Source organism: Theropithecus gelada, chromosome 2 (assembly GCF_003255815.1).
Source record: "Theropithecus gelada isolate Dixy chromosome 2, Tgel_1.0, whole genome shotgun sequence".
Lineage (NCBI taxonomy): Eukaryota > Metazoa > Chordata > Mammalia > Primates > Cercopithecidae > Theropithecus > Theropithecus gelada.
The window spans coordinates 179,937,450-179,964,413 of record NC_037669.1 but is presented as its reverse complement, the minus strand read 5'-3'; the positions used below and the strand labels follow the sequence as shown (position 1 = coordinate 179,964,413).

The following is a 26,964-nucleotide window of genomic DNA, read 5'->3' as shown; positions in this document are numbered from 1 at the left end:
CCTCATGATCCACCCACCTCAGCCTTCCAAAATGCTGGGATTACAGGCGTGAGCCACTGCACCCGGCCCAGCAAAAATATTTTTTTTTAAGTGAAGGAAAAAATAGATTTTTTTAGACATAGAAGAGCTGGAAGAATTAATCAGGCTTACAGTAAAAGAAATGTAAAAAAATTTCTTTATGCAGAAAGAAAATGATACCAGTTAAAAATATGTGTCTACAGAAAGGAAAGACTGGATGTAGCAACTACTTGGGTATATACAATTTTTAAATTTAAATCTCTTAAAAATAGGCAGGGCACTGTGGCTCATGCCTGTAAACCCAACACTTTGGGAGGCTGAGGCAGGCAGCTCACTTGAGGCCAGGAGTTTGAGACCAGCCTGGCCAACAGGGCAAAACCTTGTCTCTACTAAAAGTACCAAAATTAGCCAGGCAGGGTGGTACATGTCTGTAGTCTCAGCTACTTGAGAGGCTGAGGCACAAGAATCACTTGAACCTGGGAGGCGGAGGTTACACTGAGCCTAGACCATGGCACTGTACTCCAGCCTGGGTGACAGAGGGAGACTGTCTAAAATAATAATAATAATAATAACAATAAATCTCTTAAAAATAGTTGACTGTTAAACAAAGGTACTAAATCTATGAAGTGTATATAAGTAGAATTAAAATGTATGACAACAATAGCATAAAGACGAAGTGAGGAGAAATGAAAGTTTTACATAATACAATATGAAGGTAGACTGTACTAAATTAAACATGTAGTCAATAAACTCTAAAGCAATGACTAAACATACGAAGAGTTATAGAAACGAAGCGAAAAAAGAATATAAAATGAAGTCATTAAAAAACACTTAATCTCGGCCAGGCATGGTAGCTCATGCCTGTACAATCCCAGCACTTCGGGAGGCTGAGGCGGGCAGATCATTTGAGGTCAGGAGTTCGAGATCAGCCTGGGCAACATGGTGAAAACCTGTCTCTACTAAAAATACACAACTTATCCAGGCAAGGTGGCCCATGCTTGTAGCCCCAGCTACTTGGGAGGTTGAGGCACGAGAATCGCTTGAATGCAGGAGGCAGAGGCTGCAGTGAGTCGAGATTGTGCCACTGCACTCCAGCCAGGGCAACAGCGCAAGACCCTGTCTCAAAAAAAAAAAAAAAAAAAAATCTAAAAGAAGAAAGAAAGAGGAAAGGGGAAAAAAGAATGTATGGGACAAATAGAAAACAAACAGCAAGAGGGTAGATTTAAACCTAACCATAATCATCATATTAAATGCAAATAGTCTAACCCAAATTAAAAAGCAAAGACTGTCATATTGGATAAAAAGCAACACCCAGCTGGGCGTGGTGGCTCACGCCTGTAATCCCAGCACTTTGGGAGGCTGAGGCGGGCAGATCATGAGGTCAGGAGATCGAGACCATCCTGGCTAACATGGTGAAACCCCGTCTCTACTAAAAATATAAAAAATCAGCTGGGCGTGATGGCACGTGCCTGGAGTCCCAGCTACTTGGGAGGCTGAGGCAGGAGAATGGCGGGAACTCAGGAGGCAGAGGTTGCAGTGAGCTGCACTCCACTGCACTCCAGCCTGGGTGACAGAGCAAGACTCCGTCTAAAAAAAAAAAAGCTACACCCAACTATAAAAAATCAACTTTAAATATAGATACAAATAGATTAAAGTAAAATGATAGAAAAACAGATATAATGCCAACACTAGTCAAAAGAAAGCTGGAGTGACTATATGAGACAAAGTAGATTTTATAGTAAAGAAAATTATCAGGGATAAAAGAAGGACATATCAATGAAAAAGACATAGCAATTCTAAATGTTTATATACATAATAACAGAGCTTCAAAATACACGAAGCAAGAGCTGACAGGACTGTGAGGAGAAATAGACAAATAAAAAATTATAGGCAGATATTTCAATACTTCTCTCTTATTAGTTGATAAATTAGTAGTCGGAAAATTAGTAAGAATAGAGAAGATCTGCTCAATACTATCAACCAACCTGTCCTACTGGCATTTATAGCAAACTTCATCTAACAGCAGAATATACATTCTCTTCAAGTGCACATGGGACACTTGCCAGGAGTGGCCATATTATTGGCCACAAAACAAGTCTCAATAAATTTAAAAGGATTCAGGGTATAACTATGTTCTGTGATCACGACTGAATTGAATTAGAAATCAGTAATGTGCTCTTCTGGAAAATGTCCAAATATTTAGAAACTAAATAATATTGTTCTAAACAACCCACGGGTCATGAAAGAAATCAAAAGGGGAATTAGAATGCATTTTGCATGAAGATGAAAACATAGCATATAACAATTTGTGGCATGAATTTTCCCCAAAATACTGACTTAGTTTATGTCATTATGTCATTAAACTCCCATACTAGAAAAAAAAGTCTCAAATCAATGACTTCAGCTTCCGTCTTAAGAAACTAGAGAAAAAACAAAAACAAAAACAAATGAAGCCCAAAGTAAGCAAAAGGAAGGAAATAATAAAGATCAGAGTGGAAATAAATGAAGCAGAAAACAGAAAAACAATGAAAAATGGGTGAAAACAAAAGCTGGTTCTTTGAGAATATCAATAAAATTGATAGACCTCTTAATAGTCAGACTGACAAGGACCGAAAAAAAAAAAAAGACAATTACCAATTTCAGAAACGAGAGAGGGTATATCATTGCAGATTTTACAGATATTAAAGTAAGAGGATATAAACAATGTTAATAAGTCCAAGAACTTAGGTGAAATGGACAAATTCTTTGAAAGACACAGACTACCAAAACTCATTTATGAAGAAAGAATCTGAAGAATTCTATACATATTAAAGAAATTGAGGCTGGGTGAGGTGGCTCACGCCTGTAATCACAACACTTTAGGAGGCCGAGGCAGGCAGATCACCTGAGGTCAGGAGTTCAAGACCATGGTGAAACCCGTCTCTACTAAAAATATAAAAATTAGCCAGGCATAGTGGTGCGTGCCTGTAATCCCAGCTACTTGGGAGGCTGAGGCAGGAGAATTCCTTGAGTTTGCAGTGAGCCAAGACTGTGCCACTGCACTCCAGCCTGGGCAACAAGAGTGAAACTCCATCTAAAAAAAAAAAAAAAAGAAATCAAATTTGTGATTAAAAACGTTCCCCCCAAAAAACATGCAGGAGCAGATGGCCTCAATAGTGAATTCTACAAAACATTTTTAAAAAATATAAATTGTACATAAACACTCCCAGAATTTTTAAAAATTGTTTTTATTTTTATTTATTTACTTTTGAGACAGAGTCTCGTTCTGTCGCCCAGGCTGGAGTGCTGTGGTACGATCTTGGCTCACTGCAAGTGCCACCTCCCGGGTTCACGCCATTCTTCTGCCTCAGCCTCCCAAGTAGTTGGGACTACAGGTGCCTGCCACCACGCCAAGCTAATTTTTTGTATTTTTAGTAGAGATGGGGTTTCACCATGTTAGCCAGGATGGTCTTGATCTCCTGACCTCGTGATCCGCCTGTTCAGCCTCCCAAAGTGCTGAGATTACAGGCGTGAGACACCACGCCTGGCCAAATTGTTTTTATTTTTTAGAGATAGGGTCTCACTCTGTCACCCAGCTTGGAGTATGGTGGTGTGATCATAGCTCACTGCAGCCTTGAACTTCTGGGCTCAAGCGATCTTCCCACTTTAGCCTCCCAAATGGCTAGAACTACAGGTATGCACCACCACACTCAGCTACTTAATTTTTTTTAAGAGATGGGGCCTTGCTGTGTTGCCAGGCTGGTCTCAAAATCCTGGGCTCAAGTGATTCTCCCACCTTGGCCTCCCAAAGCACTGGGATTATAGATGTCAGCCACTGAACACATCCCCAGAAATGTGAATAGGAGGAAATACTTCCCAATTCACTACATGAAGCCAGTATTACCTTGATACCTAAACCAGACAAAAGCATTATAAGAAAATAAAATCATAAGGCAATATTCCTCATGAGCCCAAATGCAAAATTTTTTAACAAAATTGTAGCAAATAGGATCCAATAATATATAAAATAAATAATACATGGCAATTCAAGTGGGCTTTATCTGAGTGATAGAAGGTTGTTTAAACATGTTTAAAGGTGTCAATCTAATTCATGATTTAAAGAATTTTCTTGATTTAAAGAAAATCATTTTGTTCCATAACAGTTAAAGTGAGTGTTTTTATACTTAAAAGATGTTGTGAATCAATTTTTTTTTTTTAGCAATGGTATAGCAGATGTTTGAATTGTTAATTCTACTGTCTGCATTCACTGTATGTTGCACATTCTTACTGGAAGTCTGTGATTGCTGTACATTGTGGTAATATTTAGGTCTGCAAGAACACAAAGTGTATTCCAAGGTTATGGGGGGTACACCCTAATTTAGCCAACCTCATAAGCAATACTAGAGGCCATGAAGATAAAGACATGAAGGTTTTAATCATCTCTGTCTCCAGAAATCCTCAAGGCACATATGTGTTTTTTGTTTTTGTGTGTGTGTGTGGTTTTTTTTGGTAGAGGAGTCTCATTTTGCTGCCCAAACTGGTCTCAAACTCCTGGCTTCAAGGGATCGTCCCACCTCAGCCTCCCAAAGTGCTGGGATTACAGGCCTGAGCCACTGTGCCTGGCCAGCACACATCCTTAACATTGATAACATTCCCAATTGCCCAGGTGCAGTGGCTCACGACTGTAATCCCAGCACTTTGGGAGTCCAAGATGGCTGAGGTCAGGAGTTCAAGACCAGCATGGCCAATATGGTGAAATCTTGTCTCTACTAAAAACACAAAAATTGGCTGGGCGTGGTGGTGCACGCCTGTAATCCCAGCTACTCAGGAGGCTGAGGCAGGAGAATCGCTTGAACCTGGGAGGCAGAGGTTGCAGTGAGCTGAGATCGCACTGCTGCACTCCAGCCTGAGCGACAGAGCGAGACTCGGTCTCAAAACAAAAACAAAAATAAAAACAACCCCCCCACCAAAACCCCAATAAATAATGGTTATCCAGTAAGAGATGGGCAAATATTTGGTTGGATAGGATATATTGCTAACAATAATAAAATTAATGTAAAAATCATATCCCATCATTATGAGTAAGCAAAATTCTAGCTTATGCCAAGGAAAGTTTTGAAATATTTTATCAATTAGTAAAATTTATAAAGGTAGCTAATATGAGAGGAAAACTAGGAAGATGCAGAAGTGAAGAAGGAAATAGAAAAGAGGTAGGCACTTCATACATGCTATTTCTTGTTATGCCTATGACAGTCCTGTGGGAGCTATAACTGCCCTGACTTTGCAGGAGAACTGATACTCAGGTGAAATAATTTGTCCCAAGGTCACATCCCTAACAACAGTACAGCTCGGTTTCCAACCCAGGTTAGATATTCCAAAGTCCTGGTCCTCTCATTACTCTATGCAAATTACCACAAAAAGAATTTTAACAGAAGAAGAACATATAATAGGCTTGGTTTATTTTTGCTGATGAAAATGCTACAAGCTGCCATGACAGAGTGAGCCACTGGATTTGACTTACTTCAAGGAGGAGTCCCCAACACCAATGCAGCCTCGCAAGCTGAGCTTCCTCAGGAATCCACCGCATCGCTTCGAGATATTTTCCACCACTCGACCCTTTAATCAAGAAAGTTCGGGGGGAAAATACTGTTTTTTCATGCTGCTTATCTAACAGCAAAATAACCTGAAATCTAGGAACAGAATATATTTTTCCAAGTGTAACAGAAAATATTTTGGAACATTCCTCTAACACCTCAGTTCTATCCTTAATGCATGAAGGGGCTGCAAGCGCTGAAAAATGTTCTCAATTAAAGCATTAAGTATTCTAAAACCAACCAACAAACAAAAACAAACACAAACACAAAAACCAAAACCTGTACACTGCCTTTTGAAAGCCTTAGCCCTGGGGTTAGGCCCTCCCTACCCAAGGGTCACAGCTATTCCGCCAATCAAAAGGCTTTTTGAGGTTAGCTGTGGGAATACCAGCCACTGAGCAGAGATCTAAGACAATGCTGCTTTAAAAAGAAAATCCTACTTGAGCTAAACATTACCACTTTAAAAGTATAACAATATATTGCAAAAGCTCCCCCCATCCTCCTTAGCTGTCCCCTACTTAAACACATTTGCTTTGAAACAAGAACTTTTGCTGTGTACTGGCAGAGATATTAGAGGAAGCAAAAAGAAAATGAACAATGAACAATGATTGAGCACTTCCACTTTTTAAAAAACGTTTTCTACTTCAAATCACTTTTTTTCTTTAGAGACGGGGTTGCTGTTTGGGGGTCTCACTCTGGTGCCCAGATTGGAGTGTAGTGGTGTGGTCATAGCTCATTGTAGCCTCAAACTCCTGGGCTCAAGCGGTCCTCCTGCCTCAGCCTACTGAGTAGCTAGGACTACAGGCACAGGCCATGGCACCTGGTTTACTTCTACTTTTTTGAGGAAACAATTTCTTGTACCTATTATGGCTCATTTAATAGTCAAAAAACTTCATGAACACTCCCAAAATGGAGGTAAGGAAGAGTATGTGTAGAATACAGATCCCTTAGGGCATCTTGTAGTAGTACCATGCCCTGTGATTTATGTCAGCAGCAAACTACAACAACCCAATCCAAGCACGACGATTAATGACCAGACCCTTCAGGAATAAAGGTCTGAGTCATTCCACCAGGTAAAGAACCATGACCAGCTGAGGTGCTTGCTGAAGGCAAAGGAATACAGAAATTCATTGTGGAAGAAGGTAGTTATAAATACTAACTACAACCTCCACCTCCACAAGGGAGGAAAAGTTCAAAGGGACAATTTGATTTGTTTTGAATACTATTATCCTCGTTTTATAAAACAGCAATCTTGGCACTGAACTGTGAGCATGACGAATTCACCAAGATACATCAAAACCACAGGGGGCGGGCGCAGTGGCTCAAGCCTGTAATCCCTGTACTTTGGGAGGCTGAGTCAGGATTTTGAGACCAGGCTGGCCAACATGGTGAAACCCCATCTCTACTAAAGATACAAAAATCAGCCAAGCGGCCAGGCACAGTGGCTCACACCTGTAATCCCAGCACTTTGGGAGGCCGAGGTGGGAGGATCACGAGGTCAGGAGATCAAGACCATCCTGGCTAACACGGTAAAACCCTGTCTTACTAAAAATACAAAAAATTAGCTGGGCGTGGTGGCAGGCACCTGTAGTGCCAGCTACCTGGGAGGCTGAGGCAGGAGAATGGCGTGAACCCGGGAGGCAGAGCTTGCAGTGAGCTGAGATCACGCCACTGCACTCCAGCCTGGGCGACAGAGCGAGACTGTCTCAAAAAAAAAAAAAAAAAAAAAATTCAGCCAAGCATAGTGGGGCACACCTGTAGTCCCAGCTACTTGGGAGGCTGAGGTAGGAGAATCGCTTGAGCCTGGGAGACGCAGGTTGCAGTGAGCCAAGATCATCCCACTGCAGTCCAGCCTGGGTGACAGAGCAAGACTCTGTCTCATAAAAACAAACAAAAAACCCCACAGGATACATATTGTTACCTAGCTAACATCTTAATTACGTTGAAAATCCAATCTTTGATACTGTTAGCATCTATTTATACTTTCTTGAGACTACCTGCATTAATAATTATTAATATTTTTTGAAGCAAAATTCCAGACAATTGTAAAATAAATCTTTCTCACAGGGGGAAAAAGATTATGACTTAGAAATCAAAGATATGTATTTAAGTACCTAATAAACAGAAACAAACAAAAAAAAAACAGCTCTACACCAATGTCTACAAACGGAGCACCTAATATACTGTTCCCATTTCAAGTTAGTAACATTTATATAAACTTTCTAGTCCTCCTTTTTTGGGGCAAAGTTCTTGTACTGGAATACAAAACTACATACACAATATTCTGTTCCACTCTTTCCAACTAAGAGGGGGAAAAATGCAAATCCATTTCAGTGCAATATTCAAGCCAATGATTCTGTGTCTTATCTACCAGACAATATGTTGTAGGCATGCATTTTAGAATGAAGGGCTTTAAAGAAAAATAAGCCCTAAAATGGGCTAAAGACCCTTGGAGTTACCACTTTCAGATTCACACACTACTTAGTTATTTTTCATTTTTGGCCTAGCACAATCTTCAGTAACCATGAAGACACTGACAACAAAATGTACAAGTTTTAAAGGCACAGAAAATGCCAACCCAAACTTCAGGTAAACCACACGTATTCACAAAAGAGAAGATGAAGGAAAGGTACCGTGTGCACTTGTCACCTAGATGCTTTACTCTGCCTTTTCTTCATGTGCCAGTCATGCAACCCACCGTTCAAGATACCTACAGTCTCCTCTTAGTAGGTGAGTGACCTTGGGTAAGTTACTCAACCTTTTCTGTGCCTCAGTTTAATATGGTGCTTATGACAGTGTCAGACACACAGCAAATATTATTAGTGTGTTGATCCTGATCCTTGACAACTTCTCTTTTCTCTCACATTTCCTTCCCAAAGTGCATATTTTTAAGACTATCCATAAAATGCTTCCTAGGGCAAGCATCCTCCAAAGGGTCTTGTTTAAGGACTATGAAAGACCCCAAGACTTGGTTCATAATCTAGGCTGGACCAAGGGGGCTAGCCCAAAAGGGAAGCTAAGTGTTATGACTAGATTGCAACCCTGGTGCCAGCTATTTTAGGTTTTCACATGCAATTATTTATATAACTGGTGAACCATAAATTGGCTTCCCCTTTGGTGCATGGACTTTTAAGTATTTCTGGGATGTGTTTACATGGCAGTTAGCTGAAAGTCAGCAGTCAGCTAAAATCTTGTAATCAAATAATGCACAAGGTAGTGATATTTAGTTGAAATAGTAGTACTTTTTAATATCAGAATAATTTTTTTTTTTTTTTTTTTTTGAGACCGGGCCTCACTCTGTCACCCAGGCTAGAGTGCAATGGCACAATCAGAGCTCACTGCAACCTCTGCCTCCTGGGCTCAGGTGATCCTCCCACCTCAGCCTCCTGAGTAGTGGAGACTACAGGCATGTGCCATTGTGCCTGGCTAATTTTTGCTTTTTCATTTTTTTGTAGAGACGCGGTTTTGCTACGTTGCCCAGGCTGGTCTTGAACTCCTGGGCTCCAGTGATCTGCCCCCTACGGCCTCCCACAGTGTTGGGGTTTCAGGTGTGAGCCACCGCACCCAGCCTGACTTTAAAAGTTCTTCACGTGCTTTCCAAAAAAGTTGTATGGTTGGAAAAGTCATCAAATTTGAGGAGACATGAAGAACCACAGAAAGAGAGAAAGTATTTTGCTCAGTTTTTTCAAAACAATAACTCTCCTTTGTGGTCAGTAGAAATGACTACAATTTTTAGAAATTAAATGTCCTCCACATCGTCACTAAGTAAACACAGTGAACAAATATTTAGATATGATCAGTTTGAAGGGGAATTATATTCACTGGCATGGAATGTTGGCATGTTTAGGTGGAGCACTGTTGTAATCACTGCTGTTAACTCTCAAAAGCGCACTAAAGAACACCTAATTCAGAAACTACAGTGTTAAGCCAGGAACTAGAGCTTATCGTTCCAGGATGGGCGTGAATCCTTGAGGTCCCTGTCCTCTTCCAAGAGCAGAGCACCACAATATGACAGAAATAAGGGGTTCCCCCTTTATTTAATAAAGGGAAATCTTCTGCTCTGCCCCACTTACTGTAAGTATTGTGTTCCACTGGTATAAGATGAGAAGCAGAGACTCTCAAGCAGTAAGTAACCTAGAGAAGGAGGTGAAGAGTCTCCACAACTGACCTAGACCATTAGTTTGTCTAGGTCAAACCAGGTTAAGCAGCTAGCAGGAAATTGCTTAGCTCAGTCCTACTGTTAAACACATGCATTTCCTTATCCAAAAAAAAAAAAAAAAAACCAATAAATACATCTTGGTAAAAACATATGGCAAACATACTGTGTGAGTAACTAAATTAAAATGCATTTCCACTACTGTAAGTTTGCTAAACTGGAAATACATTAGGTTTTACATTAGGTAGAAAATAAACTTCAGAATCTCAAGACCCTCAAACCAGCGCTTCAGACAAATCCTAAATACAATGCTCTTTATTATTCCCTGCCTTAACTTCCTTTTTGGTTAGAAATTTCGTATTGAATATCAAAGTTGTTCTAAATAAACTGTGCTCATTTCATCAGGTTTACCATGCTTAAATGGAGATATTTACATATTTACAGATAAATATATCAGAGTCTTGGAATTGTATAAGACTTAACTATTACTTTACTTCTTTATTTTACAGACAATAAAACAGAAGTACTGAGAGATTACACGACTGAAGTGGCTGAGCTGGGGTGACACTTTAGATCTCCAGCCTCACTCTTGGGCCTGTGCTTCTGCCATTTCTCCATTTTTGATGCTGAATTAGAATTCTCAGTGGATTTTTTAGGTCAATAAGTATTTGTTAAGTCTCCTAAGGTTAAAGCATTGAACCAGGTGATAATGATGCAGGTGTGTGGCTTTAAAAAGCTGAGTAGTAAAACTCAGGCTATAAACATAAACGAGAGAAAACCAATCTGTTACTGATACATTTTAAAATGCAAGCAGGATTTTGTTTTATGTATGCAAATCCCTTCCAGTTTTTCTTCTTTCTGTTCTACCTCGGCACTTTAGTATTAGACCTAAATGCAGTAAAATAAAAAGGCAGGAAAGAGGGAACAGTTACTCATCTTTTTAAAAAGTTTTCTGTCTAAACCAAAGCTAACTTACCTCTACATCTGTTTGAAAGTTAAAAAGATCTATTCTTTGCCAGTTGCTTCCATCCAGGGCTAAGATGTTCCAAGCCTGGAAGGTGGGAGGTAAAGGAAGAGGGATTGGGGGTGAAAGAAACACATTTATTGAGACTCTTAAAGAAAGTCTTGATTAACCTTTATTTCCAAACCTCTACTTTTAATGTATATTAAGTCAATCGTCAAATGCAAAATTATACCATTGTGTTATATTAAGTATAAAAGATAATAAAATTTTAATTTTCAGTAATTTGAACTAAAACTCATTCTAATAAAACTTGATATTTATTGATTAAAAATCTGGTGAATACTCTACCTTGGAAATCTGTGCACATCGGCACAAAGTTACTATATCCAAGAAGGAAAATATTCTACAGAGAGAGGAAAAAAACACAAAAACGAGATGGTGTTAACATTTCAGGATAATTATAAGTTGAAAGAAAAAATCTAATCCGCCACCTGGATACATAAGTTTTTTCAAGATTCCTCAATGTGCAATATACAAGTGCACTATAACTTTATATCACTACAGTGAAATACTAAATGCTTGCATGTTCAGAAGCTGTTTTGGACACACAATACAAATTACCTTAGAACTCGTTAAGCTTATATTTCCCTTGTTCTAAGAAATGGACACAGGAAAGACTCTAATTTGTTCTATTTGAAGACCACCGCTCTAGCATAAGCCCTCTTTTGGTGGTAGATGCGCTGAACAGGCTCAGATGCCTGAGCCTCAAACAACATTGTCAAAAAAAAGCTTGATGACAAAGCCCATTTGGTTTGAAGTATTTGTTCGCCTGGCAGAAAGATGGAGCTCATTAGTTGGCAAAGTCTATAAGTGATCAGTTTTTCCTAAGCAAAAGCCAAGGAGCCAGAGAACACAGGAAAGATGAGGGGGAAAGAAAAGCAGACAGAAGCAAACAAAATCTTGGTTGGCATCAGTAATGCCTTAGAGGAAGCAGTAGCTGCCAGCATGGCAGGGGACTGAGTGAAGCCTCGACATTCTGGCAGTCAAGGAGAGGAGCTGCTGCTGCTAGTACGTGAGCAAACAGCCATGTGCGCCTCAGCACTGCAGAGTGACAGCTGGAAACAAAGGGCAGCTTTTCTGTGAGAAGGATGGATAGGGTTGAAGTCAGGAACAAGAATAGTACTTCGGTTCTGAGAGTCCTGGAAAGTAAATATGAGAGTCTGTGCCTCTGAGTGTGGAAGGGGGAGAGTGGTAAGATGGTGAACAGCCACCTATAATATTCCTCAAAATTCTTTAAAGGTAACAATAGTGGTGAGATAAAAATCTATGGCCTCAGGGAAGGAGAGTAGAATAATAAAACATCAAAGTGTTGTACCCTACAATAATGCACCCACATGCAGTACCATGGGATACTGACTGTAGAGATGCCATCCTACAATACAGGCTACAATCATTCTCTAGTGAAAAGCAAAGGATAGAAGCATAATAAGGGTTACACTGACTTTAAAAGATTCAGTGGATCTTTGTACATAGAAAAATGCTGGTGGCTAAAATATACGTACTTAAACATATACATCCAAGTATTTCAGGATATCTACACATCTACATTGCTCAACCCAAAGGCTCTCCTGCCCCTAATAGCTGTGTTCTGTGACATATGACCATCCCACAGCTAGCCACATCTGATTGTCAGCTCCCTACAGAAAACAAGCACCAAACAGAAACTAGCCTAGTACAGCAGAATCACATTTCATGCAGGGATTGGGTTCTAAAAGCATATGCCAAAGGTAAAAAAAAAGTTAGCTGTTTCCCTTGAAAATCCCTTAAGAGCATACCACCTTTATCGTGTCTCAGTAATAACAATACTGGTAATAACAAAAATAGTCAACACTGATTATGCATCGACTATGTGCCAACCATGGTTTACATGTGAGTCATTTAATTGGCACAACACTGCTATGAGGTGTTGTGCTATTACTATCTCCATTTTACAGATAAGGACACTGAACACAGAGGTTAAGTAAGGTGCCCAGGGCACGCTGATAGTAAAGGTGGAACTAGGATTTGAATCCAGGTAGTCTGACTCAAGAGCACAAACCAGGACCACTACATATACTGCTTTGGAAAGCTTAACACAGCTGTTTTTCCCTCAGGATTGGGCTAGATCCTAAGAAAGTAACTTAATCTAAGAGATATGAGCCGCTATGTGGGCTCCAGAGTGACTGACACAAGTAAGCTATAAAGTAACCTAACAATGCCATATGCTGGATACTCTAACTCCTACCCGATAGTTCAACAATGTACAACCAATCACTAATCAATGTTACTTCTGGAAACCGGTAAGAGTTCCCAAAAACAACTTTTGTAATCGCCCCCTCTCCTGATTCATCCTTTTTTCTTTAAAAACTCGAGTAGGCCAGGCACGGTGGCTCACATCTGTAATCCTAGCACTTCAGGAAGCTGAGGCAGGTAGATCACAAGGTCAAGAGATGGAGACCATCCTGGTCAACATGGTGAAACCCCATCTCTACTAAAAATATAAAAATTAGCTGAGCGTGGTGGTGTGCGCCTGTAGTCCCAGCTACTCAGGAGGCTGCGGCAGATTGAATCGTTTGAACCCGGGAGGCGGAGATTGCAGTGGGCCGAGATCATGCCACTACACTCCAGCCTGGGCAACAGAGAGAGACTCCATCTCAAAACAAAAACAAAAACAAAACAAACAAACAAAACTCAAGCAACTCCTTTTTTCTCAGGATCACTTCCCAGTGTTTCCTGAGCTGCAATCTCAAACTTGCCCCAAATAAACTCTCTAGATTAATTTTACCTCAGTTTCCTTATTTAGGTCAACAGTGCTATTTCTTAACTGATAATAACAGATGAAGTAGTTTTCGTTTAGTGAGTGTGTTGCTTGGAACAAACTGGACTCCTGCTTCATTCACATGTGAAGCAAGAGCTCACACGTTGAGACACACGCAGGAACCAACACACGGAACAGGAATTCACATTTCTCATCTCATGCTTACTACCTAGGTTTATGATTACTGAATGAAAAAAAAGATTGCCTAAAGTATTTACATTATTTCCCCTCTCTCCCCAACCTTTTAAACTGAAAGTAGTTGAATTTGCACAAATAGGCGTGGCGATACTCCAAACTACCACACTGACGGCCAAAGCCAATTCCTGACTCATGTTTCAATGAGTAAAAGTAATGCCCTCAATTACAAAGCCTGGGATACTGGCAATAGAAACGTAGACAGCGACACGAGTGACAAACTGAGTTCTGACCCCTCCAAAACATTCTTTCCTAGAAAGTGCTTCCTTATCTCAAATGTGATCGCCTCAACTTTACAAGGCAAGCACTGCAATAGCACCTGGTTATAAATATACACAGCGGAGCGAGGGATTGGATGGACTTTTGGACTTTGTATTCTGCTCCATTAGTCTGTTTGTCTTTGTGCCAGTAAGGCTGATTTCATGAAGCTTTAATAATAAGTCACAATGTCTGGTAACGTAAGTCCTTCAACTTTGTTCTTCTTCATCAAGATTATCTTACTTATTCTTGATTCTCAGAATTTCCTATTAAGTTTCAAAATCAGCATATCAACTTCCACAAGAAAACTTTCTGAAATTGTTACTGGGACTGCATTGAATTTACAAAAAATTTGGGAACAATTGAGATTTTTACAATATTAAATTTTCCGATCCAGAAACATGATCCATTCCAAAATTTATTTAGGATTTCTTTAATTTCTCACAGTAATTTTTGTAGTTTTCCATATAGATACCTTGCTTATCTTTAGATTTTTTTCCTGGTTATTTGATGTTCTTATTATTAAAATGGAATATCTTTTGGCAGCACATGGTGGCTCACACCTATAATCCCAGCACTTTGGAAGGCTGAGGGAGGAGGATCACCCGAGCCCAGGAATTCGAGACCAGCACGGGCAACATAGTGAAACCCCATTGCTACAAAAAAATACAATTATTAGCCAGGTGTGGTAGTGCATGCCCATAGTCCCAGCTACTCAGGAGGCTGAGGTGGTGGGATCAACAGAGCCTAGGTAGGTCAAGGTTTCAGCGAGCTGTGAACCTGAGCAACAGAATGAGACCCTGTCTTGAAAAAAAAGGAATATTTTAAATGTCATTAATTGTTGCTAGTATATAACGTTAATTTTCATATACTGACCTTGTACCCAACAATATTTCTAAATTTGTTCATTCATTCTGATTTTCTACATAAAACATCAATTCACCAGTGAATAATGAACTAACTTTCCTCCTTTCCAACAATTATACTTTCTATTTCTTTTGCTTATTACAGTGGCTATGATTTTCTCTAGTACAATGATAAATAGAACTGGTAATGAAATACATCTTTGTCTCATTCTCATCTCAGAGAAAAAGCTGCCACTATTCAATTATTATGATGTTTACTATAGGTTTTTTTTTCCTGCCTTTCAATTAGTTTATAATTCCTTTGTTACACAGCCTATAAAATATTTCCATTTGGCGCATGCACAATTTTAACACCTTTCACATTTGTTTATCTCCCCTTTAAATTTTTTTTTTTTTCCAGATGGAGTCTTGCTCTGTCACCCAGGCTGGAGTATAGTGGCGTGATCTCAGCCCACTGCAACCTCCGCCTCCAGGTTCAAGCAATTCTCCTGTCTCAGCCTCCCAAGTAGTGGGGATTACAGGCGCATGCCACCACATCCGGCCAATTTTTGTATTCTTAGTAGAGATGGGGTTTCACCATATTGGTCAGGCTGGTCTTGAACTCCTGTCCTCAGGTGCACCACCTGCCTCAGCCTTCCAAAGTGCTTGGATTATAGGCATGAGCCACCAGGGCCAACCTAAAATTTTTATTTAAAATAAGAGCAAGTAGTACAGATAGTTAGCATATACACCCCCACCAACAGACCCACATAGTTCCCCCTATCATTAACATGTCATATTAGTGTGGTATATTTGTTACAATTAATGAACCAATATTGATACATTATTATTAACTAAGGTCTATAGTTTACAACACAGTTCACTCTGTATTAGTTAGTTCTAGAGGTTTTGCCAAATGCATGTCATGTAGCTGCCATTACAGTTTCACATAGAATAGTTTACTGTTAACAACATGTTTCACTTATTCATCTCTCCTCTCTTCCTCATGAACCCTCGGCCACTACTGATTTTTTTCTTCCCAGACATGGTCTCACTCTGTCACCTAGGCTAGAGTATGGTGGTATGATCATGGCTAACTGCAGCCTCAACCTCTTGGGCTCAATCAATCATCCCGCCTCAGCCTCCCAAGTAGGGGAGACTAAAGTCACACGCCACCACACCCAACTAATTAGAAAAAAAATTATTTTGAAGAGACGGGGTCTATGTTGCCCAGGTTGGTCTTGAACTCCTGGCCTTAAGCAATCCTCCTGTCTTGGCCTCCCAAAGTGTTGGGATTACAGGTGTGAGCCACTGTGCCCAGCCCCACTGATCTTTCTAATGTCGCTATAGTTTTGTGTTTTCCAGATGCCATATGATTGGAATCAAACACTATGTAACTGTTCAGACTGGCTTCTTTTACTTAGCAATATGCATTTAAGGTTCCTCCAAGTCTGTTCATGGCATGATAACTTACTGTGTTTTATTGCTGAATACTATCTCATTGTGTGAATATATCAGTTTGTATATCCATTCACCTATTGCAGGACATCTTAGTTGCTTCTGGCTTGGGGTGATTATGAATAATTCTGCTATAAACATTTGTGTGTAGTTTTTTGTGTGGATATACATTTTCTACTCATTTGGATAAATACTTAGGTATGTGACTGCTTGACTGAATGATACATTTATGGTTAGCTTTGTAAGAAACTGCCAAGCTATATTTGAAACTGGCTGTACCATTTTGAATCCTCACCAACAGTGAATAAGTGTTCCTCTTGCTCTGCATCTTACCACCATTTTGTATTTAGATTTTTGAAATTTACCCATTCTAATAGGTATACAGTGGTATCTCATTGTCTTAATTTTCAATTCCCTAGTGACATATCGTATTAAGCGTCTTATGCTTGTCATCTGTATATCTTCTTTGGTAAAATGTCTGTTCAGATTTTTTGCGCATTTAAAAAAATTGAGTTATTTCTCACTATTGAGGGTTTTTTTTGTTTTGTTTGTTTGTTTGGTTTTGTTTGTTTTTGAGATGGAGTCTCACTGTGTTGCCCAGGCTGGAGTGCAGTGGTGCGATCTCAGCTCACTGCAACCTCTGCCTCCCGGATTCAAGCAATTCTCTGCTCAGCCTCCCCAGTAGCTGGGATTACAGGTGTGTGCCACCACACCCAGCTAATATTTGTATTTTTAGTAGAGACAGGGTTTCACCATGTTGGCCAGGCTGGTCTTGAACTCCTGACCTCAAGTGATCTGCCCACCTTGGCCTCCCAAACTGTTGGGATTACAGGCGTGAGCCAGAGCCCAGCTGATTTACTCACCGTTGAGTTTTAAAAGTTCTTTACATATGTTGCACACAAGTCCTTTATTATACATTTGGCACATATTTTCTCCCAGTTTGTGGTTTGTGGTTTTCATTCTCTTAACAGTGCCTTTCTCAGAGAAGATGTTTTAAATTTTAATAAAGTCCAACTTACTCACTTTTCCTTTCATAAATAGTGCTATTGGTGTTGTATCTAAAAGCTCATTGCCAAATCCAAGGTCACCTAGATTTTCTCCTACACTTTCTTCTAGAAATTCTGTGTTTTACTTTTAGGTATATGATCCATTCTGAGTTGATTTTTGTGAAAGGTCTGTGTCTACCTTCATCTTTTTAAATATAGATGTCCAATTTTCCAATACCACTTGTTGAAAAAAAATGTATACTTTCTCCATTGACTTGCTTTTGCTCCTTTGTCAAATATCAGTTGACTATGTGGCTGTATTTTTAGGCTTTCTATTCTGTTTCATTGGTCCATCAATCTATTCTTTCACCAGTGCTACATGTCTCGATTACTGAAGCTGTATACTAAGTCTTAAAATTAGTCCAATAGCATCAGTCCTCTGACGTTGTCCTTCTTCAGTACTGTGTTGGTTCTTCTCAGTCTTTGGCTTTTCCATATTAACTTTTTTTTCCCCCCCAAGTAATAGGGGTCCTACTATGCTGCCCAGGACAGTCTCAAACTCCTGGCCTCAAGTGATCCTCTTGCCTCAGCCTCCTGTGTGGCTGGGATTACAGGCACAAGCCACTGCACCTAGCTTGCTTTTCCAAGCAGGTTTACAAACATCCACAAAACCAGTTTTGTGACTTAAATATGTGACTGTTTGACTAAATGATACACTTATGGTTAGCTTTGTAAGAAACTGCCAAGCTATATTTTAAACTGGCCGTATCATTTTGAATCCTCACCAACAGTGAATAAGAGTTCCTGTTGCTCCTGCTGCTCGCAAAGTAATTTAGTAAAGTTTTGATTTGGATTTTGGTGAATCTACACATCAACTTGAAAAAAGTTAACATTTTAGCAATACTGAGTCTTCCGATCCATGAACATGTAATATCTCTTCACTTATTAAGATATTCATTGATTTCTTTCACTGGAATACTGGAGTTTTATAGTTTTCCTCATATAGATCTTACAAAATTTTCTTCAGAATTATACTAAAGTATTTCATTTTTTTGATGTTAATGTAAACAGTATTATTTTAAATTTCGAATTTCAGTAGTTCATTGCAGGTATATAGGAAAGTAATTAACTTTTATAATATTAACGTTAGATTCTGTAACCTTACCATAATTGCTAATTAGTTACAGGAGGAGGTATTTTATTTTTTTCATTTCATTTCATTTTATTTTATTTTATTTTATTTTGACAGAGTCTTGCTCTGTCACCCAGGCTGGAGTGCAATGGCACCATCTAGGCTCACTGCAACCTCTGCCTCCCGGTTCAAGTGATTCTCCTGCCTCAGCCTCCTGAGTAGCTGGGATTACAGGCGCCACCACCATGCCTGGCTAATTTTTGTATTTTTTAGTAGAGACAGGGTTTCACCATGTTGGTCAGGCTGGTCTCGAACTCCTGACCTCAGGTGACCCACCTGCCTCAGTCTCCCAAAGTGTTGGGATTACAGGCGTGAGCGACCGCACCTGGCCCAGGAGGTGGTTTATTATTACTAATTATTTTGTCAGTTCTTTGGGGTTTTCATGACATGGGCAATCGTGTCAACTGCAAACAAAGCCAACTTTATCTCTTTCCAATGCATATCTTTTATTTTCTTGCCTTATTTTATTACATTAGCTAGGACTTCCAATACTGTGATGAACAGGAGTGGTGAAAGGGGACATCTTTTTCTTGTTCCCAATCTCAGGGAAAAAGCATCTAGTCTCTCATCATTAAGTATGATGTTGGCCGGGCACGGTGGCTCACGCCTGTAATCCCAGCACTTTGGGAGGCCAAAGTGGGTGAATCATTTGAGGTCAGGAGTTTGAGACCAGCCTGCCCAATATGTTGAAACCCCATCTCTACTAAAAATCCAAAAAAGGCCAGGCGCGGTGGCTCAAGCCTGTAATCCCAGCACTTCGGGAGGCCGAGATGGGCGGATCATGAGGTCAGGAGATCGAGACCATCCTGGCTAACACGGTGAAACCCCGTCTCTACTAAAAATACAAAAAAAAGAAAACTAGCCGGGCGAGGTGGCGGGCGCCTGTAATCCCAGCTACTCGGGAGGCTGAGGCAGGAGAATGGTGTGAACCCGGGAGGCGGAGCTTGCAGTGAGCTGAGATCCCGCCACTGCACTCCAGCCTGGGCGGCACAGCCAGACTCCGTCTCAAAAAAAAAAAAAAAAAATTCAAAAAAATTAGCCAGGCATGGTGGCACAGGCCTGTAATCCCAGCTACTGGGGAGGCTGATGCAGGAGAATCACTTGAACCTGGGAGGCAGATGTTGCAGTGAGCAGAGACTGCACCACTACACTCCAGCCTGGGCAACAGAGCTGGACTCTGTCTCAAAAAAAAAAAAAAAGTATGATGTTAGCTGTAGGTCTTGTGTAGATGTTCTTTATCAAGTCAGGGAGTTCTTCTGTATTCCTAGTCTGCTCAGTATTTTTATCACGAATGGGTGCCACAATTTGTCAAATATTTTTTCTGCACTTTCTGATGTGACATGATTTTTTTCTTTAGTCTGTCGGTGTAATAGATTACACTGACTTTTGAAGGTTAAAATATCCTTGCATAGTTAAAATAAATTCTGCTTTATTGTGGGATATAATTATTTTATACGTCACTGGATTTGACTTGCTAATATTCTGTTAAAGGTTTTTGCATCTATTTTTATGAAAAATGTTGGTCTTGAGTTCTCCTTTTTTTGTAATATTTTATATGGTCTTGGTATTATGGTAACACTGGGCTCCCAGAATGAGTTAGGGAAGTCTTCTGCTTCCACTTCCTGGGTTTAAGTGAGAATCAATGTTGTTAAAATGTCCATACTTGTTGTTTCCTGACTTTTTAATGATCGCCATTCTAACTGGTGTGAGATGGTATCTCATTGTGGTTTTGATTTGCATTTCTCTGATGGCCAGTGATGATGAGCATTTTTTCATGTGTCTGTTGGCTGTATGAATGTCTTCTTTTGAGAAATGTCTGTTCATATCCTTTGCCCACTTTTTGATGGGGTTGTTTGTTTTTTTCTTGTAAATTTGTTTGAGTTCTTTGTCGGTTCTGGATATTAGCCCTTTGTCAGATGAGTAGATTGCAAAAATGTTCTCCCATTCTGTAGGTTGCCTGTTCACTCTGATGGTAGTTTCTTTTGCAGTGCAGAAGCTCTTTAGTTTAATGAGATCCCATTTGTCAATTTTGGCTTTTGCTGCCGTTGCTTTTGGTGTTTTAGACATGAAGTCTTTGCCCATGCCTATGTCCTGAATGGTACTACCTAGGTTTTCCTCTAGGGTTTTTATGGTATTAGGTCTAACATTTAAGTCTCTAATCCATCTTGAATTAATTTTCGTATAAGGAGTAAGGAAAGGATCCAGTTTCAGCTTTCTACTTATGGCTAGCCAGTTTTCCCAGCACCATTTATTAAATAGGAGAGGATGTGGAGAAATAGGAACACTTTTACACTCTTGGTGGGATTGTAAACTAGTTCAACCATTATGGAAAACAGTATGGCGATTCCTCAAGGATCTAGAACTAGATGTACCATATGACCCAGCCATCCCATTACTGGGTATATACCCAAAGGATTATAAATCATGCTGCTATAAAGACACATGCACACGTATGTTTATTGCGGCACTATTCACAATAGCAAAGACTTGGAATCAACCCAAATGTCCATCAGTGACAGACTGGATTAAGAAAATGTGGCACTATACACCATGGAATACTATGCAGCCATAAAAAAGGATGAGTTTGTGTCCTTTGTAGGGACATGGATGCAGCTGGAAACCATCATTCTTAGCAAACTATCACAAGAACAGAAAACCAAACACCGCATGTTCTCACTCATAGGTGGGAACTGAACAATGAGATCACTTGGACTCGGGAAGGGGAACATCACACACCGGGGCCTATCATGGGGAGGGGGGAGGGGGGAGGGATTGCATTGGGAGTTATACCTGATGTAAATGACGAGTTGATGGGTGCTGATGAGTTGATGGGTGCAGCACAGCAACATGGCACAAGTATACATATGTAACAAACCTGCACGTTATGCACATGTACCCTAGAACTTAAAGTATAATAATAAAAAATAATTTTAAAAAAAGTCCATACTACCCAAAGCAAATGACAGACTTGATGCAATCCCTATCAAAATATGAATGACAATCTTCACAAAAACAGAATAAAAACAATCCTAAAATTTATATGAATCACAAAAGACCCATAATATAGCCAAAGCTATCCCGAACAAAAAGAACAAAACTGGAGGAATCACATTACCTGACTTCAAATTATACTACAGAGCTACAGTAATCAAAACAGCATGGTACTGCCATAGAAACAGACACATATGGAACAGGATAGAGAACCCAGAAATAAATCCATATAAACTACATACTACAATAAACTCAAAAGTCCCAAGAACATACCCTGGGGAAAAGACAGTCTCTTCAATAAATGTTGTTGGGAAAACTGGATATCCATATGCAGAAGAATGAAACTAGACCCCCATCTCTCACCATACACAAAAATCAAATTAAAATGGATTAAAGACTTAAATCTAAGACCTCTAACTATGAAACTATTACAGGAAAGCATCAGGGGAAATGCTCCAGGACATTGTTTTGGGCAAACATTTCTTGAGTAATATCCCACAAGCACAGGCAACTAAAGCAAAAATGGACAAATGTGATCACATCAAGTTAAAAAGCTTCTGCACAGCAAAGGATACAATCAACAAAGTGAAGAGAAAATCCACAGGATGGGAAAAATATTTGCAAACTACACATCTGACAAAGGATTAGTAACCAGAATATATAAAGAGCTCAAACAACCCTATAGGAAAAAAAAATCTAACAATTCAATTCAAAAATGTGCCAAAGATCTGAATAGGCATTTCCCAAAAGAAGACACAAATGGCAAACAGGTATATGAAATGGTGCTCAACATCACTGATCATCAGAGAAATGCAAATCAAAATACAACGAGATATCATTTCACCCCAGTTAAAATGACTTATATCCAAAAGTCAGACAATAACAAATGCTGGCAAGGATGTGGAGAAAAGGGAACCCTCACACACTGTTGGTGGGAATGTAAATTAATACAACTACTATGGAGAACAGTTTGGAGGTTCCTCAAAAAAACTAAAAACAAAGCTCCCATATGATCCAGCAATTCGACCGCTAAGTATATACCGAAAAGAAAGTAAATCAGTATATCGAAGAGATATCTGCACTCCCATGTTTGTTGTGGCACTGTTCACAATAGCTAAGATTTGGAAGCAACTTAAATATCCATCAGCAGATGAATGGATAAAGAAAATGTGGGACATATATACAATGGATACATTCATCCATACATCCAACATATATCCATCCAACATCCAACATATATACATTCAGCCAAACAAAGAATGAGATCCTGTAATTTACAACAACATGGATGGAACTGGGGGTCATTATGTTAAGTGAAAGAAGCCAGGCACAGAAAGACAAACTTCGCATGTTCTCGCTTATTTGTGGGGGCTAAAAATTAAAACAATTGAACTCATGGGGGAAAAGAGTAGAAGGATGGTTGCCAGAGGCTGGGAAGTGTGATGGCAGGAGGATGTGGGGGGGGGACATGAGGATGGTTAATGGGTAAGAAAAGTAGTTGGAAAGAATGAATAAGACCTAGTATTTCATAGCACAACAGAGTGACTATAGTCAATAATAAATTCTACACTTAAAAATAACTAAAGAGTATAATTGGATGGTTTGTAACACAAAGGATAAATGCTTGAAGGGATAGATATCCCCATTTACCCTGATATGATTATTATACATTGGATGCCTGTATCAAAGTATCTCATATACCCCATAAATGTATATGCTTCCTATGTAACCACAAATTTTTTTTATGTGAACACAGAGTTGTTAATATTCCTTTATTATCCTTTTAATGCCCATGTAACAACGATCCCTTTCATTTCTGATCTTGGTACTTCCGCTCTTCTTTTATCCTGGTTAGTCTGGCTAAAGGTTTAGCAATTTTACTGAACATTTCAAAGAACCAGCTTTTGGTTTCACTTATTTTCTCCATTGTTCTTAATTTCCTTGATTTCTACTCTTCCTTTTTTATTTTTAAAGCTTATTTATTTATTTTTAGAGACAGGGTCTTGCTATGTCACCCAGGATGGAGTGCAGTGGGGTGATCATAGCTCACTGTAACCTTGAAATCCTGGGGTCCAGGGATCCTCCTGAGTAGTTAGGACTACAGGCACATGCCACCATGCCCAGCTAATTTTTTTTTTTTTTTTTTCGATAGAGATGGGGTCTCACTATGCTTGCTTGGTCTCGAACTCATGATCTCAGGCAATCCTCCTGCCTCAGCCCATTATTTCATTTCTTTAGCTTGCTTTAGACTTCCATTGCCCTTTTTCCTCTAATTTCCTAAAATGGAAGCTAAGATTCTTGATTTTATTTTTATTTTTTATTTTTTTGTGAGATGAAGTTTCACTCTTGTTACCCAGAGTAGAGTGCAATGGCACGATCTCAGCTCACTGCAACCTCCAACTCTCAGGTTCAAGTGATTCTCCTGCCTCACCCTCCCAAGTGGCTGGGATTACAGGCACACACCACACCACGACACCCAGCTAATTTTGTATTTTAAGTAGAGATAGGGTTTCACCATGTTGACCAGGCTGGTCTTGAACTCCTGACCTCAGGTGATTCACCCACCTCGGCCTCCTAAAGTGCTAGGACTACAGGCATGAGCCACCACACCTGGCCAGATTCTTGATCTTAGATATTTATTTTTTCTAATTTATTCATTCAGTTCAGTAAATCTCCCTCTAAGCACTGCTTCCTACAAAGTTTGGTGAGTCGAATTTTCATTCTCATTTAAAAATATTTTTGCTTTCCTCTTCAGACCTTTTCTTTGACCCATGTATTATTTAGAAATGTGTTGTTTAATCTCCAAATATTTTGGGAATTTTTGGCTTTCTGTTGCTGATTTCTGGTTTAACTCATTGTGGTCTGTAAGAACACTTTGTATGCTATTCTTTTAAATGAGTTGAGCATTTTATGACCTAGAATGTGGTCTATCTTGGTGAATGTTCCATGTAACTTTAAGAGGAATGTGTATTTTGTTGTTGTTGTTGGATAAAGCATTCTATAAATGTCTATCAGTTCTAGTTAACTGACGTTACTGTATATTCTGCAGGATTTCTGCATTATGTTCACAAGAAAGGCTCGTCTGTGTATTTCCTTTCTTATAATGTCCTGGTAGGTTTTGATACCAGAATTATCCTAGTCTCATAAAATGAATTAGAAAATGTAGTGGGTTGAATGACACGTGCCCCATCACCACCAAATAAAGATGTATTTGTGACCTAATCAACAGAACCTGTGAATATTACCTTATTTGGAAAAAGGGTTGTACAAATGTAATTAAGTTAGGGATCCTGAGAAGAGAAGGAGGCAATGTGACCACAGAGGCCCAGACTGATGAGTGATACAGCCAAAAGAAGCTGGGAGAAGCAAAGAATGGATTCTCCCCTAGAGCCTTCAGAGGGGGCATAACCATGCTCACACTTTGAATTCAGACTCTGATCTCCAGAACCGAGAAAGAATAAATTTCTGTTGTTTTAAGTCATCCAGTTTATGGTAATTTGTTAACGCAGACATAGAAAATGAATATATTAAATGTTCTTTTTCTGTTTTCTGGGAAAAGTCAACATAAGACTGACATTGTTTCTATCTTAACATGTGAAACATGTGAAAAGATTCCCAAGTGAAGTCATCCCAGCATGGAGGTTGCTTTGTGGATTCAATTTATTTACCAGATATAGGAATCTTCAGACTTTGGTTTTTTCTGTTGTCAGAGTTTGTAATTCTGTAGACGTTATAGAGATGTCCCCCTTTTGTTTCTGGTATCAATAATTTGTGCCTTCTTTGTTTTCTTAATCAGTTTTAGTAAGAATTTATCAATTAATCTTTTCAAAAGGCCAATTTTGGGTTTTGTTAATTTTCTCTAGTGTGTTTGTTTTGTATTTCCTTAATTTTGGTATAATTTTCTTTCCCACCACTTCTTTTAATTTATTTCCTTCCTACCACTTTCTTTAGTTTTAATTTATTTCCTTCCAATTGATGCTCAAGTAATTGATTTTCAGTTTTACTACTTTTTCTCTTTTAATAGTGTACAATTTTACTTACCACATTTTTGGTTTTCAATCCATCTGGAATTTATTTTTGAACACTTACACACTGATTTATGATTTTATCTCAGTCCTATACTGAGTACCTACTTGTGAATAGATGTTACTATATTTTTTATTCTTTTCCATTGTATTGTTCCAATATAGCATCATTATAATTACTATAGCTTTATAATGTTAGTATGCAAAAGGATAAATCTACTCAATTTGATCTTCTTCAAAACTGCATTAGCTATATGGGCATCTTCACTATTATACATAAATATTAAAATCAATTTGTTAAATTATCCATAGCTTCCTCCTGAGATTATGACTGAAATTACATTTTTACAGTGTTGAGTCTTCACATCTAGGAATGTGGTTTACTTTGACATTTATTTGCATTTTGTTTTAGTCTTTCAGAAAATTTTAATTTTCTCCATAAAAGTCACATTTTTTGTTCAGTTTATTCCAGGGTATTTTATAGTTGTTTTTTTTTTTTTTTTGTATTATGAGTGTTATCTTTTTTGTATTTATTTTCCTAATAATTGAAATTGATTGTTAGATATTAATTGTATATCCAATATCACCATACTCTTATACTGATGCTTTTGATATTGCTATGTAGAAGAACAGATTGTCTCAATTAATGATACCTTATAAATGCTTATATTTTTTATTTCTGTTTCTTGTCTTATTTCATTGGCTAGTATGTCTGGAAAATACTATGTAACAAAAGTAATAGACTATCTATAACATTTGCAGGCCCAAGGGCAAGAGTACAAATGAAGACCCACATACCACGGGTTTAAGTATTTTAAAGTTATAAAAATCAAGCTAGAAAACTCTTAAATATGCTCTTCCTTCCCTCCTTGACAGATATATCTTCATGACAAAATTTTTTTTTTTTTTTTTTTGAGACGGAGTCTCACTGTGTCTCCCAGGCTGGAGTGCAGTGGCGCGATCTCGGCTCACTGCAAGCTCCGCCCCCCGGGTTCACGCCATTCTCCCGCCTCAGCCTCCCAAGTAGCTGGGACTACAGGCGCCCGCTACCGCGCCCGGCTAGTTTTTTGTATTTTTAGTAGAGACGGGGTTTCACCATGTTAGCCAGGATAGTCTCGATCTCCTGACCTTGTGATCCACCCGCCTCGGCCTCCCAAAGTGCTGGGATTACAGGCTTGAGCCACCGCGCCCGGCCGACAAAATTTTTTAAAAACTGGAAAATTACACTATATAACTGGAAGTAGGCAAAATACTAAAGATTGAATATAATTATTGTTTCACATGACTGGGTGCCCTACTGAAGAGTTTGCAGTATTAGAATAATAGAATAAAGATACATGGAATACTAAATATTGTATTTCTAATCAATAAAATATTTTTGTTTCATTATGTTGTTATAATTAAGGTTTTTACATAATTTTTGTTCCATTATTATTGATGCCAAAT

General features: G+C 39.0%; 1 protein-coding gene across 7 annotated transcripts in view; it reads right to left on the bottom strand.

Moving 5' to 3' along the window:
• FBXL2 (F-box and leucine rich repeat protein 2) overlaps positions 1 to 26,964 on the bottom strand; it is a 146,542-nt gene that overhangs the window by 52,721 nt on the left and 66,857 nt on the right. For 5 of the 7 annotated variants that reach the window (XR_003118042.1, XR_003118041.1, XM_025374924.1 and 2 more), the window contains exons 3-5: positions 11,060 to 11,114; positions 10,724 to 10,798; positions 5,519 to 5,613 (exon numbers count right to left, since the gene is read on the bottom strand). The exons of the other annotated variants lie outside the window; for them this stretch is intronic. Coding sequence is in view for 3 of the 5 variants with exons in the window: in XM_025374924.1 (XP_025230709.1) it covers positions 5,519 to 5,613; positions 10,724 to 10,798; positions 11,060 to 11,114 (225 nt within the window). In the remaining 2 variants the exon portion in view is untranslated. The remainder of the gene's footprint in view (positions 1 to 5,518; positions 5,614 to 10,723; positions 10,799 to 11,059; positions 11,115 to 26,964) is intronic. 7 annotated transcript variants of the gene reach the window in all.